Genomic DNA, 19,265 nt, shown 5'->3' on the forward strand with positions numbered 1-19,265 from the left:
GAGTTTAAGGGTTTAAAGCTTCTGCATATGTAAGAAGAAAATCTGTCTAAGAGGATATCAGAGTATGGGAATGGTTTTCCTGAGGAAGGTTTGGTATCTTCATTAGTGGATGTTTTCAAAAATAACTTACGCAAGAATTCCTGAAATGGTTTAGGCTGTTCCTAGCCTCTTTCTAGGACCAGTTGGAATCAATAAGCATTATGTGATTTGAATGCTATGTTTAATTTTGAATGTTGATACTAGCTGCAGTTGCTCAATTGTTGCTTTCTGTCTACCCCCAAATTAGCAGGACCTCTTCTGTGCTTCTCTCTTCTCTGACTTAATTTTTTCCTCTTACACCTTTCTCCACTTTATAAATAAATGAAGAAGAAGAAGAAGAAAAAAAAAATTCAATGTGCTGTAATACGTTATATTTCTTCAATATTTTTGTCATAAATAGCATGAAATCTGGAGGGCAGAAAAGGTTTTTCTTTGTAATCTTCTGACATTAGTTTTTTCTAGTATACCTGTGGTGTCCAGTGATCCCATAGCCCCTGTGTTAATATTATTCTTCCAGCAGCTTGATTCAGGGATAGTATGGTCTCCAGCAACACTAACAGATTGCACAATGAGAGTATTGCACAGCATCTGATAATGCTGTGGAAATTGTTTCGGGGAGCTGGTGCAATACAGTGCTTTAGTATATATGTATATACACTATATCTTTTTATGTGGACTAATAGGCTTTCACAGCTGCTTTTTAGATGCATAGATACCATGACTGAGGCAAGTATATATCTGCTCTTGGAATGCAGGCAAATTCCAAAAGACCATGTAATGACAGAATTGTGTGCAAATAACGTGTGTCTTGTTTTTCTCTTTCTTCCCCCCACTTTTAGCTGGCTGTGAGGTGGTTGGAACACAACTGCCGCTACCAGTATCTGGATGAACTTCTCCAGTATGTCCGCTTTGGCCTTATGGATGTGGATACACTGCATACTGTAGCTCTTACTCATCCTCTTGTCCAAGCCAGTGAAACTGCGACAGCGCTCATTAATGAGGCCTTGGCTTACCACCAGAGTGTCTATGCACAGCCAGTTTGGCAAACTGCAAGGACAAAGCCTCGCTTCCAGTCAGACACTCTTTATATTATTGGTGGGAAGAAACGAGAAGTCTGTAAAGTGAAGGAATTGCGATACTTCAACCCGGTAGACCAGGAGAACGTTCATATCGCGGGGATCGCTAACTGGAGCGAGCTGGCACCTATGCCAGTGGGGAGGAGCCACCACTGCGTTGCTGTCATGGGAGACTTTCTTTTTGTAGCTGGTGGAGAGGTAGAGCACTCCACAGGGCGCACATGTGCTGTGAGAACTGTCTGTCGATATGACCCCCGCACTAACTCCTGGGCCGAGATAGCTCCGATGAAGAACTGCCGGGAACACTTTGTGCTGGGAGCCGTGGATGAGTACCTGTATGCCGTAGGGGGCAGAAACGAACTGCGTCAAGTGTTGCCCACAGTCGAACGCTACTGCCCCAAGAAGAACAAGTGGACCTTTGTACAGTCCTTTGATCGGTCGCTCTCATGCCATGCGGGATATGTGGTGGATGGTCTTCTTTGGATATCAGGTAGAAAACGTTTCACACAATTTGAGGTACTAAAAAAATACCAAAATACTGTCTTGAATTAAGGTAATAAATCTTTGGTTTATATGTCATGATAACTTTTCTCTGCAGAGAGGACAAAGAACTGAAGCCTCATTAGGAGTATTTCAGAGCTGCTGATATCATATGTACTATCTCCAGTTGCCATTCATAAATCACAGTGAACTGGAATGATAATGCACTTTTGGACAAATTTCCAATGATAAATTCCGTGTGCTTCCTAAAAACAAACTAAACAAGACATTGCTTCTGTAATAGAATCTGGTACTTTTGACAGTCACAGGACCCGAGGGAATGGCCTGAAGTTGTGTCAGGGGAGGTTTAGGTTGGATATCAGTAAAAGGTTCTTCACCACAGGTTGATTGGGCACTGGAACAGGCTCCCCAGGGAGGTGATCATAACATCACCCTGACAAAATTTGGGAAGCGTTTGGACAGCACTTTGGGCACACGGTGTGGTTCCTGAGCCTGTGCAGGGCCTGAAGTTGAACTTTGATGATCCTTGTGCATCCCTTCCAACTCAGAATATTCTATTAGTCACTTATTCCTGATGGTGAAATGGAAAATTAAGTGCTTGTTAGCTTTTGTTGTTCCAGTAGTTGAAGGCAAATGTATTATTTGCTCCCACTTGCTCTTCAGACTATTGAAACAGACTGAGATGACTGTTTTTAGAAATCATCCATGACTCTGTCCATAACAAGTGCACAAGGCTGTCTGGATGTAATCATGGCTTTACGGCACAGATAGATGAATGTATAGACCCTATAATCCTAAAAGAATGTGTGATTTGCAACTGAGTCTTTAGCTACGTCCCATTGAAGAGGGTGGGAGGATTTAGTTACCTCAGTCCTTGCAGTGGGTATTAGTTATTTTGGAATACGGCTGATGCTGTCTACAGAAGATTTGACAGAAAAATATCCCCCCTTTACTAAGAAGTGTGCCATGGAAGGTTATATAGTTATAATATTTATTAAGGAAGCTAATGAGTAAATGGGGCCAGCCCTTGAGGTAAATGTTCAGTGATTGGCATCTTCACCATATATACCTTCTGGGGATTTTAATATGGTCTGGAATGCCTCTGGTGAAATGACGGAAAATGAATGGAAGATAAAGTTAGCTTCTTAGGCCTGTGCTGTGCTTCTCAAAGTGTGTCATTTAGGCTAGCAGATGAACCTTTCTGTCCCTATGGATTAAGTGCCTCATGGGAATGGATTCCCAAGCATGGGGAGGGGAATTAGCAGGTATCTCTTTTAAGACATATGCACTAAAGTCATTAATGGTGACTTTGGCATTAAAAGCAAGACAGAACACAGCAAATCACCAAGATCCCTGGCAGGTACTTTGGGTCATTTTCTTTAGTCACCATCATTTAGGGAGTCTTGTAGAGTCTGTGCTGTGTAAAACCTGAGGTGAGACCCAGGTAGAGTACAGGAACAGGATTTCTGCATTAGGCTACCAGCTGGGTATTCAGAGCATTATTGTGTTTATTCACTACTTTCCCTATTTTATTAGCAGAGAGGGATGTGTGTCTGCAGTGAGCATTTCAAATACATGGATGTTACTATTGCTGTCTTGATTGCTGTTTTTTTTCCTTGTTTTGTGGCTTACATTTTTCAGTATTTGTGAAGAATAGGACCTTTTAAAAAATGGTGTTACACATTCTCACGTGAAATCATTGAATGTGCGCTAGAAATCCATCAGTGTGGTCTTTCCTCTAGTAAATGAAAAAAGTAATATTTTTTGTCTTAATCTTGTGGGGAAAAAAAACCTAAACAACAAAACAAAACCATCAAAACTCAAGTATTTGATAGCATTTTTTTAAGTCAGACAAGGGGCTGGTTGAAGATTAAATTTAGTCTTTACAGATTTGCTAGGAAAGGGGAAATTATCCTACGGATTAATTCGTATGTTTAGTTATGTACGTGAAATGCATGCCTGTGTATTTTAAATTCCACTTTTGTTTAGAAACTTATGCAGTGTGATACTGTGTTCAAGGATATGCCTCTAACAGAGCTGTAGAATCAATGGAAGAGGTAAGTGGAAGCTTACTGGATGAATTCTTTAAAACTAGGCAAAACAACAAAAAACATTTTATCAGTATTGTTCCATTTATATTTGAAAATGCTACCAACAGTAGAATAAGGTAGACATGGCTTTTCAGTTGGATTTTGATAGATTCTGAGAAAATGCTTAGAAAGTTTTGAGTTTCTCAATTATGACAGGTTATTATGAAGTATGAGAGTGCACTTACTGTACTATACTTCAGTAGATATCGATCTGAATTTTGTCCTCTCACACTGAAACCTGGTTGTGTATTGAATAGAGTTATTTTAAAAAGAAAGTTGGATGGAGATGTAATAACTATAGCTGTCTTTATATTATTAATTAATTGCTTAGGACCAGAATGTAGGTTGTGGTACATGTACATTCAGGGGCAGGGGAATAGTACAGAGAGATGTTTTATTGTATCATAGTCACTGCTGGAAAATCCACTGTTCATCACTGAATATAAGATGTTAGCATAAAAGTAATTAGCAATGCAGGAGGGAACCTAATTTTGAAGTATGTGGCCTAAAATTAAGTAATTAAAAAATTAGTCTGAGTTAGAAATGTTTTGAGCTGTATCCCTGCTGCTTTTTCTGGGAAATACAGGCCATCAGCAAAGAGCTCTTGAAGTCAGTCTGCTGCTACGAGCTGGCAAGGGAACCATGGAAATGTGCCCAGGTTTTTAGTGAGAGAATAAATTGAATAGTGATAATACAAGTTTCTAGCCTTTCTATTTGTGGAGAGTGTCATCAAAGCTTGATCTGCACACTGAACATTAACTTACTCAGTGCCTCTGCTATAGCCCCATGCCCTCTTAAAGGCTTTGCTGGTCAAAAGCTAACTAGACTTAAGGAATTTATGTTATTATTGGGATTCATTCTCAGCTTTGCTTTGCTGCTCCTTTGGGACAAATATGACAAGGATTCAAAACTAATAGATAATAAAATCATGGCAAAGGCAGCAGGAAAGGAAAATGCACAAAATAGACTGCTGTGTGAGTTTACACACTGGCAGTCGTAGGTGGGTGGCTCGTGTTCAGGTGACAGAGGGACTCCTAAGCTACTACCACATCTTTGGGGTTTTTAACCTGACAGAATAAAATTAAAAGAGGGAGCCTTTTGCACATTGAAACTAGTCAGTCCCTCTGCTCAGCACAAGTGGGTTCAGCCCTTGAATTTTTCAAGCTCCGTATTTTCATATTTATGTCATTATTTATTGCTTTCCCCTGCAGTCCTCATTTTATTTTCTTATTTGAAGAAAAACAAAGCATGAGAATTTATTAAAATAATGTGCTGGTTTTGACTGGGATAGAGTTAGTGTTCCTCCTAGCAGCTAGTCTGGGCAATGTTTTGGATTTGTGCTGGAAACAGTCCTGGTAACACAGGGATATTTTTGTTGTTGCTGAGCAGCGCTTCTACAGAGTGAGGGTGTTTTTTACTTCTGACCCCACCCCACCTATGAGGAGGCTGGGGATGGGCAAGGGCTTGAGAGGGGACACAGCCAGGACAGCTGACCCCTGCTGACCAAAGGGATATTCCTGATCACCTGGTGTCACGCTCAGCATATAAAGCTGGGGGAAGAAGGAGGAAAGGGTGTTCATAGTGCTGATGTTTGACTTCCTAAATCATCATTTTGCTTGATGGATCCCTACTCTCCAGGAGATGGCTGAACAGTTGCCTGCTTATAGGAAGCAGTGAATTAATTCCATGTTTTGTTTGCTTGTGTGCGTGGCTTTTGCTTTACCTCTTAGACTCTCTTTATTCCAACCCACAAATTTTCTCAGTTTTACTTTTCCAATTGTCTCACCATCCCATGCTGGGGGGAGTGAATGAGTGTCTCTGTGAGTTGCTGACTTCAGTTAAACCACAACAAATAAGTTCTCTGTACTGACATTGCATTGGGCAGATGGTTTGGAAATTTTATAGAAAGGTGATTCTTCTAGGGCCCAGTTAACATCTGATGCCATGACCAATTTCACAAATGAATTGCATGCCACAGTGCTTGTAAAGTGAAGTATTCCAGTGAAAGAAAAACTAAGTACACTAAACACTTTGGAGTTCAACATGACTAGCAATCTCTATCTATAAAAGCAGGGAGATATTTTCCATAAGAGCGAGGACTTGAACTATGCCCATTTCCCAGCATCCTCTGTGGAGTGCACATGCAAATCTGGAGACCTCCTTTTCTATCCATGTTAACCTTCCTCCACTGGTATAGGTCTAGTGCCCCTGGGGACATTGAGGGACAGGGAACCTCTGCCAGGCATTGCAGCTCTGAGCCATTCCTGCACCTGCATCTTGGGATAATGACACTTCCCCTTGCCTTAGGTGCTCCAGAGATTAGCACATGAAAAGTCTTGTTTAGAACAAAGTGTTACACTGGTGTTTTGCAGAGGCCCAAGTTGTCTGACCTTAAGTGTGTCAGCTAAAATAACATCTTGACATGCACATAGAAACTCAGCTTGGGGGAAGCCATCCCTCTACAATTGCTTTGTACTTAATATAGGAAATAATTTTTTTTTTTTCAAAATTCAAGATTGATTCTTTTGGTTTTTAAACTGTTGTTTTTTTCCCTAACGGTAGAGATTTTGACCGAGGAAATTATGATGATAGCACATCTTGAAGAATTATTCTAAGTTTGCAAGTGATTTGGGATGAAAAGTATGACATTACTATCAGTATGCTGTCGTGAAGTAAAGAATTTTTTCTCAGGAAAAGTCTATAAAATTATTTTATTAAAAAATAGATCTGGAATAATAGGAGTTTACAAAATCTATCCAAATCAAGTTTTACAATGTGGCTGGCACAGGGTTTACTGGGAATGGGAGGTTAACAAGTGCATAAAAATTGCCTTAGTGGCCCCTATGTTCCATATATATGCAGACTTAATTTTTACTGTATTTGAATGAATGATCTCACTCCTTCCAGTGATGGACATTATTGGTTTGATGCCATTTATTCTCCTTAGATTGAATGTAAACATCCAGCTTTAATGATTTAAACAAAGCTAGGGCTTGTGCCCCTCTTTTTCTGTGGCTTGATTGCATCTGGAATCAGAAAGCACTGAGCAGAGCTGCTGTTGGCCTCTCCCAGGGGACTCCTTACCTTGAGAGAATATGCTCCAGCTCAGCTGTCCTCACTGCACCTGGGCTGGCTGCAGTAAGAGGCAGCAGGTTTGCTTTGCACGTTGGGGAAGGATTATCTTGTGTTTAACACACAGACACCTAAGAGAGGAGAGATTTTTGTTTTAAAATAGCAGAGCACCTTAGGGTACATGTTGTGGGTTTCTATATATTCCCTGGATTTGCTGGAAGGAGCACACATGGGAGCTCTTTGCCAACATGTAGTTTTACACGTCTCCCAGTGAACTCGGATTGCTGCGCACAGCCTCGCGCTTGGGGACTGCGGGGAGAGTTGTGATATTTTCTGGGGGATCTGGATTGGATCAGATTTCTCAAGTCATATGGGGCCTTGCTAGGCCTTGTTATAAATATGGCTTATAAATTGTCATTGAGGAAGATGTTGAATCTACTGCCTCCTACCCTTCTCTTTTTAGAAGTGTGTTTTGAAGGTGCTTCTCAGTGCAGTTTGTGGAGTGTTTGGGGGGACTGTAATAACACAAAATGTGTATCAAGTGTGGGAAAGGGATGGATGAGGTATGTTTTGGTATCCTTGAGCAATTTCCCCATGTAGAGGGGCACTGTTGCATGAGTTGGGAATTTACAGGTCTTGGAAGGCTTAAAAGGCAATATTTGCAGCCTACAAGGGAGCGAGCGACAGTTATTGTAGCAATGTAAAAACATTGTGAGCTCATGGGTTGGATGATGGCCTTTCCATGAGGGTGCCTGTAAGAGCAAGAAAGACAGTCTTGTCCTGGGGATGCTCCTTACCTCCCAGGAACTGGAGTCCTCAAAGCAAGCTGCTCATGTAAAGTGGTGTAATCATCACTCTGTTTATAAAAACAGCAAATGCTGACCAAACTGCAAATTTTCTGTCATTTAACCAGACAGACATTTTATTTTCTCTTTTTCTAACTGTTGAGTTACTACCAAATTAGCTGTTATTGCTTGACATCAAATTTAATAGCATAGTTTGTATTTTTAATGGCTTTCTCTCATTATGATGGCTCTCTATCCTCTCCTTTTCTCATAGAAAACACAACAGAGAAGTGTAAGAAATTCTGTCAGAACTACCCCGTTTCTTTTCTGAGAAAGTATGTATTATTTTTAGTGCCATTTAAACTCTTCTTCCCCTTCTTTTCTTATTTTTAAGAGACGTATTGATGCTCTTTTGCCCTTTCCCAGCTGTCTGTAGTATTTAAAAAAAATAGTTCAAGAGGACACTGCAGACTTGTTAAATCTGAATTTTGGCAGAAAATTTTAAACTTTTGCTATAGCACTTCAAAGTTAGAAGGAACTAGAGTTTGAAAATTGATGCAGATATAAGATGGCATATTTAATGACAGATGTATCTATAGAAACCTGTTAAGATGCAGATTATTCCCCTGGGGAGGGGAGATCAAAACTGCCAATCTATAAAATATACTTGTTAGGGGAAGGCATGGAATCTATCTCTGCGAGCACTTTGATTGCAGGGGACAGTGTAGCAGCATGTGGCATCATAACCTAAGAGCAGACAAATCAGCTTGATGACTTTCAAAGCCAAGAATACTGCTGGAGGCAAGGGTACTCCAGTCTAGAAGAAATTAAAACATATAGAGACTGTTATTAATTCCAGATCTATTTTTGTGTAGTCAAATCTGTATGCAAATCCTTAGCATCTCATTTTGGCAGATTAATCTAAAAGTGAAGAGCGGTATGTGAAGGGAATGTAATGATAAAACACCAGAGATGAGCAATATTGCAGGGGAAAAGATGTAAGCTGTGTACTTGATGTGAGGGGCCCTTTGTGAAGAGAAGGAAATAATTTTACTTATTTTATTACTATATGAGGAAACAACACTCGTCTTTCTCTTCTTCCTTCACATCTTTCCCCCCAAATTAAGGTGTCCTTTCAGCATGGAAATGTATGACCCAAAATTGTGTTTCAAATGTGTCTCCTGTAGTTTAACATTCTGGAGGTAATAATCCAAATCACTATGATTTGTATTTTTCAAAATACTAATCTGATGTCTCATTTTAGGCATTGTGCTGGGAGTGAAAATAAATGTATGTAAAAAAAAGTCCAATTACAAAGCAGATATTAGAAAAGATTGTTTTGTCTGGCTGGCTGATGACCACTAGGAATGTGAAGGCTGCACAACAGCGTAGACACAAATAACAGATTGTAAGATCAGACACAGGAGCAGTCTTTGCTTTTTGATGTCTGTTCCTGTGCGTGTATTTCACATGTGCTGTGATGGGCAGTGTGGCATAGTGTGATGGAAACAGTTTGGAGAGGCTGCATCTCATCACAGCTATCTCTCAGCCTGTGAGTGTCTCTGAGCTGGGAGTTTGGGCTGCTGTCCCTCTGGAGGTGCCTAGCACAGGCTGCTGCTTGCAGAGATGAACCCAAGTAACAGCATTGTTTCTCCTTGCTGCTGCAGTTGAAGACTCTAAAATAGATACATCTGTAGTTTCTGCTATAGATTCTTGGCCCCACTCAAGTTTTTTTGAGTGATCAGAGGATACTTCTATGTCAGCAAGAAGCTCAGCCCAATAGGAGTAGATCAGCAGGTAAAACCTTGGCACCAAGTTCTCTGTGTTTACTCCACGTACACTTCACATTTTTTGCTTTGGGCTAGGTTCGTTCTGGTCCTCTGGCTCAAATGTTCCCAGTACTCATGTAGTACAAAGCCAAAAGACCAGTTATTATTGTGCACCCTTATGCTCCCATTAGGAACTGGAGTATGGCTGGTGCACATCTGGAGCAGAGCTTCTGGTTTACCTTGAATGCACACTAGTCCCAACCTACAGCCTAAAATGACATGGGAGAGGTGGCAGAGTTGCTTCAAAATCACAATATGGCTCTGAACCAAAATGCTGCCCTTGATCTATTTGGCGGCTGGCAAAATGAGAATTCCCCAGCACAGAGCTTGGGGATAAAAGGGTAAAACCAACCCAGCAACCTTAGGGGGACTGGCCCTAGCTCAGCCAGCAGGCATTTAAGTCACTGTGCTGCTGTCCTAGCTGAAATAGGGTATGCCCTGACAGAAAAGGGAAGCATCCACAAAATGAAATGTAATAAGATGAAAATCCTTCCTCTCACTGCTGCAGATTTTGTCCACTACTGGTACGGGCCATTAAAACTGTAATATAAATAGTTTGTCTGTCAGTATGAGTGTCACTGTTGTGTGGCCACTGACATGCCCTAGTTCTGCCCAGACCTCGTGGCAGGATGAAGGTGAGGCGCAGCTTGCAGACATTATTGCTGATTCCGTCTTCCCATGGGCCCAGCGTGTTGACAGAGGGGGACTGGGAACTGTGGCAGAGCTGTAGTGACACCGTGTCCCCAGAAGGCTTGAGCACATTCAAAAACATGTTTGCACAGGTAAGATTACAGACTGAAGAAGTTTTCCGTGTTTACCTAGTGAAATTTGCCATTGAAAACAAAGCAAGAAAGGGATGATGAGGAATTAAACGTCTCTTTACTGTGTTGATGTAAACAGCTGGTTTGCAGCATCTATTTTGGTCAGAGTCTATTCTGAGCTTTTCTGAGGCGCTTTCCTGATCACTATTGGTAGGGCTTCCAATCTAAGTTTACAACTAAATGAGATGTTTTCTATAACACAAACTAAGTACAGAATTTCTTTCAAATGTATAGATAAGCACAGTTGCACAGGCTTGGACTGTGCCTTTAACTGGCAGTGGTATCCCCTGTCATGTTTTTGGTAAGGCAGAGCTTCTCTCTGACCTCGTCCTTCTCATTGATGCAAGCCCACCTCCTCCTCTTTTAAACCCCGTCACACACTGTATGTTCCATCTTTGTGTCTTGATGAACGTTGAATGCACAGTTATGTATAAAGAGATCAATTTTTACTCATTTTTGGCCCATAGAATCAGCTCTACAAAGGAAGTGTATGGGGGCTGTTTATTGATGCTGTTCTGTGTTTCTGTATATTTGACAAATGGGGCTCCTTTTTTCCCTTGTAACCAGATTAAGAAGTGCAGTGGAATGTAAGCAGAAATGGTGGTATGTAATGTAATTATTATCTGCAGATGAAATCTAGATTTGGTTTTTTTGCTGTACGGATCTTGGTCCTGGCTTTGCCTATATGAAAAATTTTAACCTGTATCAACTCTTTTATAGGAGGAGTAACAAATACTGCACAATATCAAAATAGACTCATGGTCTATGATCCTAAGCAGGTGAGTATCTCTGTTATATATGTTCCATTTCGCTTCAAGCCGACCTCTTGGCAAATACATACAAAGATTTTGTAAGGCTAAAAGTGCTGGCCATTTGAATTAGTGGTGTTTTAAATTCATTTTGTACTGATGTGTGAGTATAACAGTGTGAGGGAGACCCTGACAACTTATTATGTCTTTTAAGCCTGTAGGAATTAGAAACATCCTAGATTAAATACAGAAATGTGCTTTAAATCCCCTGTATTTATCAGTATTTATTTTGCTTGTTTTTTTTTTTTTTTTTTTTTTGTAATCCAGCAGCCCTAGGCAATGTATACTCAAAGTCAGTGTTCCAAAACTGCTCCTTGTCATTGGCATTTCTATTTTGAATTGCATATATGGGCCTTTTTGTTTCCTGAATACTTTGAGAACTGTACTACCTGGCCGTGACTTACTCTGCTGACTGCAAGGGTGCCTATCATTTCATTACCCAAGCACCTAAAATATCTTTTAGGGATTATTTCATACATAATGTATGTGTTTTGATTAGGTTAGCACAGCTCAGTAACCATTTCAGAGGGTTAGGGCATGGTTATGCCCTCTTGCTTGTATTAGGAATTAAAAGTCCTAAGCTTGCAATCAGAGTTACATAGCCTGATTTACACCCACGTGGAAGAGTATTGACTTTTCTGATTGTAGGATAGGGGCTTTGATTGCTGTATTTGGAACAAAATTGTGCCAGGAGATACTTCTATGTGGTTCCCACTGACTATTTAAAGCATTGCACATAAGGGGCCTGAAGCAGAAAGCAGGAGATGACACACCTACCTCGTTCTTTTCGAGGTGCAGTTTCGTCATTGACTACAAATGCTGACTTGTCCTAAATCCAAGTAGAGTTATAGGCAGCAATCTTACTTTGCTTGTGAGGGGGACACACATTTGGATATTGTGTACCTTTCACTTGGGATTTTTCACTTACTGATGTGAAAGTTGCACCCCAAATTGCCAGTGCTGGGGCTGCCTCAGTGTGCCCTGCTGATGGCAAAAAACCCAGCCTGGTACATGAAGAGTTACACAGGAATTGTGCACTTGCATTCTTCAAACGACGTCTGCTTCGTGTTTGTACACACAGGCTCTTTTTAAAAATTCTGCTGGCATATTGTTTACAGTGGGTACTGGAAACCATCACATCTGCTTGCATCTCGCACGGAATCTCAATAGCTCCATCACGGAGCCCCAGCGCCTGCTCCTGCGCGAGGCCTTTGTGGCGAGTCGATAATGCCTGCCATCTGCCACCGAGCACACAGCTACCTGCCAGCAAGCCGCTGCGCTGACCTCTGCCTCCCCACCGCTGATTAGTATTCACACACCGCCTTATTAGAAATGACCCTGCCAGGCCCCTCTGTTTCGCTGCCTTTGCAGTGCTTTGAGGCTCACCTGGCAGGCACTGCAGTGGAGGAAGCTAAAGATATAATCAGGGGATGCAGGCAGGCTTTGCAAAGCAGATGGTGTCTACAGTCTGGTGTTAAGAGACTGGACTACTAATGCAAACATTAATGCCTAATATTCAACTATTACACATTGAGATGTATAGCTATATATTGTGGAGGTTAAAAGGCAGAAGGCTTAGAGACTCTGGAGTTGCTGCACGTGTATCACAAAAAATTTCCTCACAGATTTTTAACTTCCTCCACTTAAATTAATCCCTTGCCAGGTTGTTTGATTTGGTAGGCATAGCAGGAGCAATTGTTTTCTCAGGTATAAAATACTTTGCTTTAATCCCTTGTCTTCCATGTCTTCCTGCCTCTCCCCTAAACAGGTAAAATTCTTGAATATTGTTAATGTATAAGAAAAATATGCAAAGGGTTGGAACTTTCTAAGTTGCCACAAATAAAGGGTTGACATTAAACCAAATGAATAATTTGAGAAGATTCTTTAGGAAATTATTTTTCCTGTTGCTTTATTCCCCAAGGATAAGATCAAATAAGCTTCTGAATAACAAAAGGCAGAAGAATCTCTCTTCTCACATAACAGAGCTCATTGGTATAGATAATTTTAGCACTGTATACAAAGGAGACATTTAATAGTCTGCTTTAAGGAGAATTTGCTACTGAGTTATAAAGAGGAAAAAAAAAAAGATCTTTAAAACCTGATGAGCTAGACAAAAAAAAAAAAAAAAATAGAGGAAGAAATGTCATTAAATTAATGAACTATATATAATGTGAGAACTATAAACCATGTGTTGAAAGTCCACTATCCTTATTCAGTGTTACAACCAACACAAAAGTCTAGTATATGACCAGAACCAGTATTTGCACTTGTGGTTCCTGACCAAGGGTAAGAAGAAACCAGTACCGTGCTACTGTTCATTGCACTGCCACTGTAGGTGTGCCTTTGAGCAGTGCTTAGACAAGCTCTCTCTTTGCAGAATAAGTGGTTAAGCCGTAGCCCGATGCTGCAGAGGAGAGTGTATCACTCCATGGCCGCTGTCCAAAGGAAGCTGTACGTGTTAGGTGGGAACGACCTCGACTACAACAACGATCGCATCCTGGTCCGTCACATCGACTCCTACAGCATAGACGCTGACCAGTGGACCCGCTGCAGCTTCAACATGCTGACAGGTGAGTGTTGTACAAAGGGGAGCTCACTACTGTTGAACTGAAACATCTTTTCCCTTTAGATGCCTTAGTATGTGGAGCTCCATGACTTTGCGACAAGTGCTTCCAATTTAGGGACCACCGTCAGCCAAGAAGACACTTTTCATTACAGTTCTGGCATTCGGTGGTCTACAAAACATTTGTTTTCATACATTGCACATTAAATTTTGAAGAAGGTGCAGATAAGTTTAATTAAGCAGTCAAAAATAATTTGTCATAATATTACCAGTGCTATTTTTTCATTCTCCAAAAGCTTGCCTGTGGTATTGGTTTAGCTCCCTGTGTGAGTGTACAAGAGGCTGGTGTGTCTTTACCATGTAGCATTGTTTTGTAGTGGTTTCTGCTGGCATTATAGGGCAAAGCTTTCACTGAAATCTGTTAACTCTTGCTTATGTCTAAATAGTATCTTAATAAATTACCCAAAAGGACATGTCCTTGTTGGAATTCCATCAAGTCAGAAATTAATTGAGCACTTAGTTAACTACAGGATCTGTAAAGTTCTTCTTCACTTATTAGGAAGAACTGTTTCAACTGGAACTTGGAAAACACTGCAGCTCACTGTCTCTGACACCCAGTCCACCAAAGTTCACCTCCACCTGATACAATTCCCAGATTTAGTATCCCTTTGAATCCCAGGGAGACACACAGAATCGTAGAATGGTTTGGGTTGGAAGGCACCTTAAAGATAATCTAGTTCCCACCCTCTGCCATGGGCAGGGACACCTCCCACTAGACCCATGTTGCTCAAAGCCTCATCCAACCTTGAGCACTTTCTGGGACTGGGCATCCACAACTTCTCTGAGCAGCCTCACCACCCTCACAGTAAAGACTTTCTTCCTAATACCTAATCTAAACCTACTCACTTCCAGCTTGAAGCCAATCCCCTTTGTCCTGTCACTACATGTCCTTTTAAAAGTCCCTCTCCAGCTTTCTGATAGGCTCTCTGCTGGTAGTGGAAGGCCACAATTAGGTCACGCTGAAGCATTCCCTTCTTCAGACTGAGCAGACCCCAATCCTATCAGCCTTTCATCCTAGAAGTGCTCCATCTCTCTAATCAACTTGGTGGCCTCCTCTGGACTTGCTCCAACAGGTCACTATCCTTCTTGTAGTGAGGTCCCCAGAGCTGGGAACAGCACTGCAGGTGGGGTCTCACCAGAATGGAGCAGAGGGGCAGAATCACCTCCCTGAACCTGCTGGCCACGCTTCCAGATAGGCATGTGACACATTCTTAGAGAAGCACCAACAGTAGGGCTGCTTGGTTTCCAAGTCAGGCCATCAGAGTACTTGCTGGACACTAGGGAGAGAGGCATAGATTAAAAAGGAATTGCACATGGTCAAACAGAACTAGTTTTTCATGTGTCTTTTGCTCACTAGTTAATTATTTTATCATGTGGAGGAACTGACAGCCTTTGAGAAGGATGTCATCTGATTTGCAGCTGCAGGTACCCTTCTCATTCTGGAGCTGACCCTGTCCCACTGAATGCTGTGAGGCAGCCTCCTCTCCACTGCCTCCAGGTTGTTTCTACAACCCGTGCCTTAAGCAGCTACCTAAGCCTTTCTTTCTGTCAGTACAACTGGCAGTAAATGTGCCTGGTGAACTGTGTAGTGCAGATTTTTTTTAGGCTGTATTTTTCCTTCAAAACTTCCAAACTTGTTGGAAGACAGTTGCTATGGGGATGAACTTGCACAGCAGCTCCTGTGATTTTCACTGTACTTGTACCTGGAGGAGCGGGGCTGAACAGGTGTGGACAGCACGGGAGGGGCACTCGGGGCTCTCAACCTGTTTGGTTGTTTGTGTCTGATGGAGGCTGAGGGGCAGGTGGGAACCATGTCTGTCACATGAGAAACACGTGAGGAGGGAGAGGATGGTCCCCTGCACAGCACATTAATGCTCATCTGGGCAGCACCAGGCAGGGCTCCTGCAGAGAGCGAGGAACTGCTCCCCCACACCTCACCTTCACTCCGACACGTTGGGAATTCTGAAACAGTCAAGTCACTGCCAGGAGTGTTTGCATCCCATTACAGAACTCCAGCATTTGGTGTTAAAAGGGTTAATTAAACACTGAAAGTGGTTTCTATTTCCTTTTTTGCTTTAGGTCAAAATGAGTCTGGAGTTGCTGTCCACAATGGTAGAATATATTTAGTTGGTGGCTATTCGATTTGGACAAATGAGCCTTTGGCATGTATCCAGGTGAGCGATTTAGGTTTCTTTTAAAGTCTTTTCCAATAATCTTGCAAGTATAAGTTTTGCACAGTTGTTATTAAAAAAGGAAAATACATGTGAAGAGGAGAGATTAAGGACATTTCTTATGCAGCCACTGAACCTGCATAAACAGAGAGGAAATACTGTAGAAATTAAAAGTATTTCCAGATGAGCCAATAGATGAAGTTCCTCTAAGATATTCCAGTAAACCAGGGGTGAATTATCTTTCCTTTGGCAAGGTTTGGATAAAATAATGTGTATATATTCAGCAGTTACACAATCAAGTTCAAAATTAAAAGGGTTGCAGAAATGGATGATGGGGCTAAGAATTTTTCAGCCCATATTGGGATTTTCTTTTCTTTCCAAGCTGTGTTTCTGAAGGGCAGCCAGAGTTAACAAGCTGTTCATTGACCAGGTGCAGTCAGCCTACTACCTGCTTATTGCTTTAAAGCTTCAATGGAAGTTTTTTGATCCCTGCCCTAGGCAATAGGTTCTCCAACAAACTCTTCTGCTCTCCCATCTTTTATAAAAGCAGCTCACCTACAGATCCATGGCTTTCAGGTAGTTTGGTACAGAAATTAGGAATTCTTATCTTTCTGCATGTTTCTGAGGGAAGCAGTTCTGCATCACAGCCACTGCTTTGTCACCAGCTGGGCAGTTAAAGGCAGAAAGTCCTGTTTATACCAGTTGCTGCTGATATAAACTTTTGCTGATAAACAACATTTTTATTAGCTTCCAATTTTTTTGTATTTTAGAATTTCACCTCCAAACTGTCCCATAAGACTAGAAGTTAGGCTTAGCATAAGAAGGGGGTTGTCAAACTGCTGGTCTTATACAGAACACTTAGTAGCACGAATTTTTAAAGAGTAAGATAATGCAAGATAAACAGTTAAAAACATGTTCTGGTCATTAGTGTAATTGTGTTTTAGCAAGTTGTTGGATACCATACCAAAAAAAATTATTAGAAAAAGTCATTCAGGCTGGCTTGGATATAGCTGACATATAATGTTTAGATGGAGTAATAGCACCGTATAGAGGTAGCAGCTGTGCTCCACCAGTGGGCTCATTTATAATCAACAGGTACTCTGCAGTATTGCACCTGGGTTTTAATACAGCTTAGTGAAAAGCAAAAATAATCCTGGGATCTTGCTTTCTTAAATGGACATTTGTCCATATCCCCAGACTGGTCATGAACTGGCAGCCTGCCTGACACAGTCCCCACATAAAAGGGAAAAGAAATATATTGAGTGATTTGGCAGAGCTGTGTGTGCTGTCCCTCCTCAGCTGTTGGCAGTGTGCCTGGCTTTAACCAGCAAAACTAGCCCTTTTATCTTCCAGTTGAGGAAAACTGAGGTTACTCTCTCCTTTGGAAGAAAAAATTCCACTTTTTTTTAAATGTCTTTACTTACTTTAAGTCAGTCATTTATTTGGCATTCCCATCTTCCATAGAGCTTCTGTGCCCCCTAAATACCTTGGAGCTGACAAATTATTTGTGCTCCGTGCTAACAAGAGCCCTTCTGTGCAGAGTATAGCTCTGCACATAGAATATACGGCTGCATATTCTCCTGCCAGGAAAGCAGGATCCAATGTCATTATTTGCTCCCAAGTGCCTGGGCACTCAGGTTTTGGGTTGGGTGATGAGAACAGCAAATGGATCACCAGATCCATAAATGATCTAAAAATTACCTTAAGCTACCTTTTCCTCTGGGATTAATAGTAAATATATGAGGTGGGTGCCAGCAAATTTGTTTCAGCTTTCTTCTGTGATCTCAAAAATATTTTGTATGCTTTGCCATGCAGGTGCTGGATGTTAGCAAGGAGGGGAAGGAAGAGGTATTCTATGGGCCTACGCTCCCCTTTGCTTCCAATGGAATAGCAGCCTGCTTTCTTCCAGCTCCTTATTTCACGTGTCCCAACCTTCAGACTCTGCAAGTGCCTCACCACAGGATCGGCACAATGTGACACATTCCTTGCGCTTCACGGAATTGGAAGTGGAGGAGGAAAACATCAAACCCTGCGTATAGAAGGGTTTCTCTGGGTCAGTGAGAAGAATCAATCCACTTGGGCTGCTGCTTTACCATCACACATTTGTCTTAAAGTCAGATCACAGCAGGCAGGAAGTTCCAAAGCCTGCGTGTGGTTTCTCTCCTCAGCCTCAGACATAGAAGCAGATACGTGAGCGCGTTGTGCATTTCTGCCGGTGGCCACTTGCTACGTGTCTTCTTCATTTCCTTATGCAACTTCGCCAGCCATTGTGGATGCTCTCAGCTCTTCCTGGGCCGCTGCTCTTTGGAGTCTGCACATTCAGTTGTTCACCAGTGGCACTTTCAAAGACAATAAAAATGCTCTGTTTATGTTGACAAAGATTATACAATACTGTGCTAATTATGCAACTTACTCAATACCTTTGGCAAAAAGAATAACAAATATGTTGACTTCCAATTCCGAACTCCATCGTTTACAGTTTCTCGTTTAATAATACTTCATTTGAAATTTAAATACTTCAAAACAGATTAAAACAAAAACAAAAAAAAACAAACAAGCCCTATAGGATATGAAGAACAGATAAAAACTGTCTCAGCTGAAAGGCAAAGAAAATGAAGCCCCACGGTTAAACTTAAGTCTGAACTGAATGTGTTTGTCTGAGAATCTAAAGATTGTTTGGGATGTCATTTACCAAGGTCTACTACCAAATAAATGTTACCTTCTGTCATATGATCAATTCTTCCTGACAGCTGCAGTCTTTTAATGGTGGAGATCAGCCTCTTTACTGTATAATTAAAATGTGCCATTTATTTAATATTTTTAATATCCAGTTTGCAAGGGGTCACCACATTTACAATTATCAATGAACAGTCTCATTTTGTCCAACATATGGTCCCACAAATCACTAGTCTCTAGAGGCTAAACAGGTGTAGAACAATGTCAATATTTATTTATTTATTCTTTCATTTTATATAGCGTGTCTCCATTCCACTCTCCAGGCATATGCCAGCTCACAGCAAATACTCTAACCTGGTGTATTTTGGCTTTGCTTGGCTAAGGCAGTCCCTGTCTCTTATCTCTGTGTTTTATTTACATATTGAACAAAAATGTCAATGTTTGTAAATATTAACCAAGCATGTAATTAAATCTTTCTCTATTTCTGATTTATGGATACTCTGCACTTCTCTGCCTTACCTACTGATCAGCTCCCTGCCACTGTGCTGCCTGAGCAGACATATCAAATTCCTGCTGATGCTCCTGCTAATGCCACATGTGGAATGTGCTGCAGCAGTAGCCTGTGCCTGCTGGACGGGAACAGGTTTGACTTCGTCCAGTGAGCAGCACTTTCTAATCAAAACTATCTTTTAACTTTTAAGGGTCTGATGACAGGGAGGTAACTTTATTATCATTTCTGTCTCCTGCTGGGCAGTGTATTGGTGGAACATCAC

The 19,265-nt window shown here is 41.3% G+C and overlaps 1 protein-coding gene across 18 annotated transcripts in view; it reads left to right on the forward strand.

Moving 5' to 3' along the window:
- KLHL32 (kelch like family member 32) overlaps nucleotides 1–18,988 on the forward strand; it is a 116,888-nt gene extending 97,900 nt beyond the window's left edge. For 17 of the 18 annotated variants that reach the window (XM_072926679.1, XM_072926681.1, XM_072926678.1 and 14 more), the window contains 5 exons: nucleotides 879–1,605; nucleotides 10,934–10,992; nucleotides 13,400–13,592; nucleotides 15,725–15,819; nucleotides 17,632–18,988. In XM_072926679.1, the coding sequence (XP_072782780.1) occupies nucleotides 879–1,605; nucleotides 10,934–10,992; nucleotides 13,400–13,592; nucleotides 15,725–15,819; nucleotides 17,632–17,793 (1,236 nt within the window). In that variant the 3' untranslated portion in view covers nucleotides 17,794–18,988. Of the gene's footprint in view, nucleotides 1–878; nucleotides 1,632–10,933; nucleotides 10,993–13,399; nucleotides 13,593–15,724; nucleotides 15,820–17,631 lie in introns of those variants that run through there. The other variant, XM_030267627.4, reaches the window with a different exon arrangement.
- Nucleotides 18,989–19,265: the final 277 nt, after the last annotated feature.

Source organism: Taeniopygia guttata, chromosome 3 (genome assembly GCF_048771995.1).
Source record: "Taeniopygia guttata chromosome 3, bTaeGut7.mat, whole genome shotgun sequence".
Lineage (NCBI taxonomy): Eukaryota > Metazoa > Chordata > Aves > Passeriformes > Estrildidae > Taeniopygia > Taeniopygia guttata.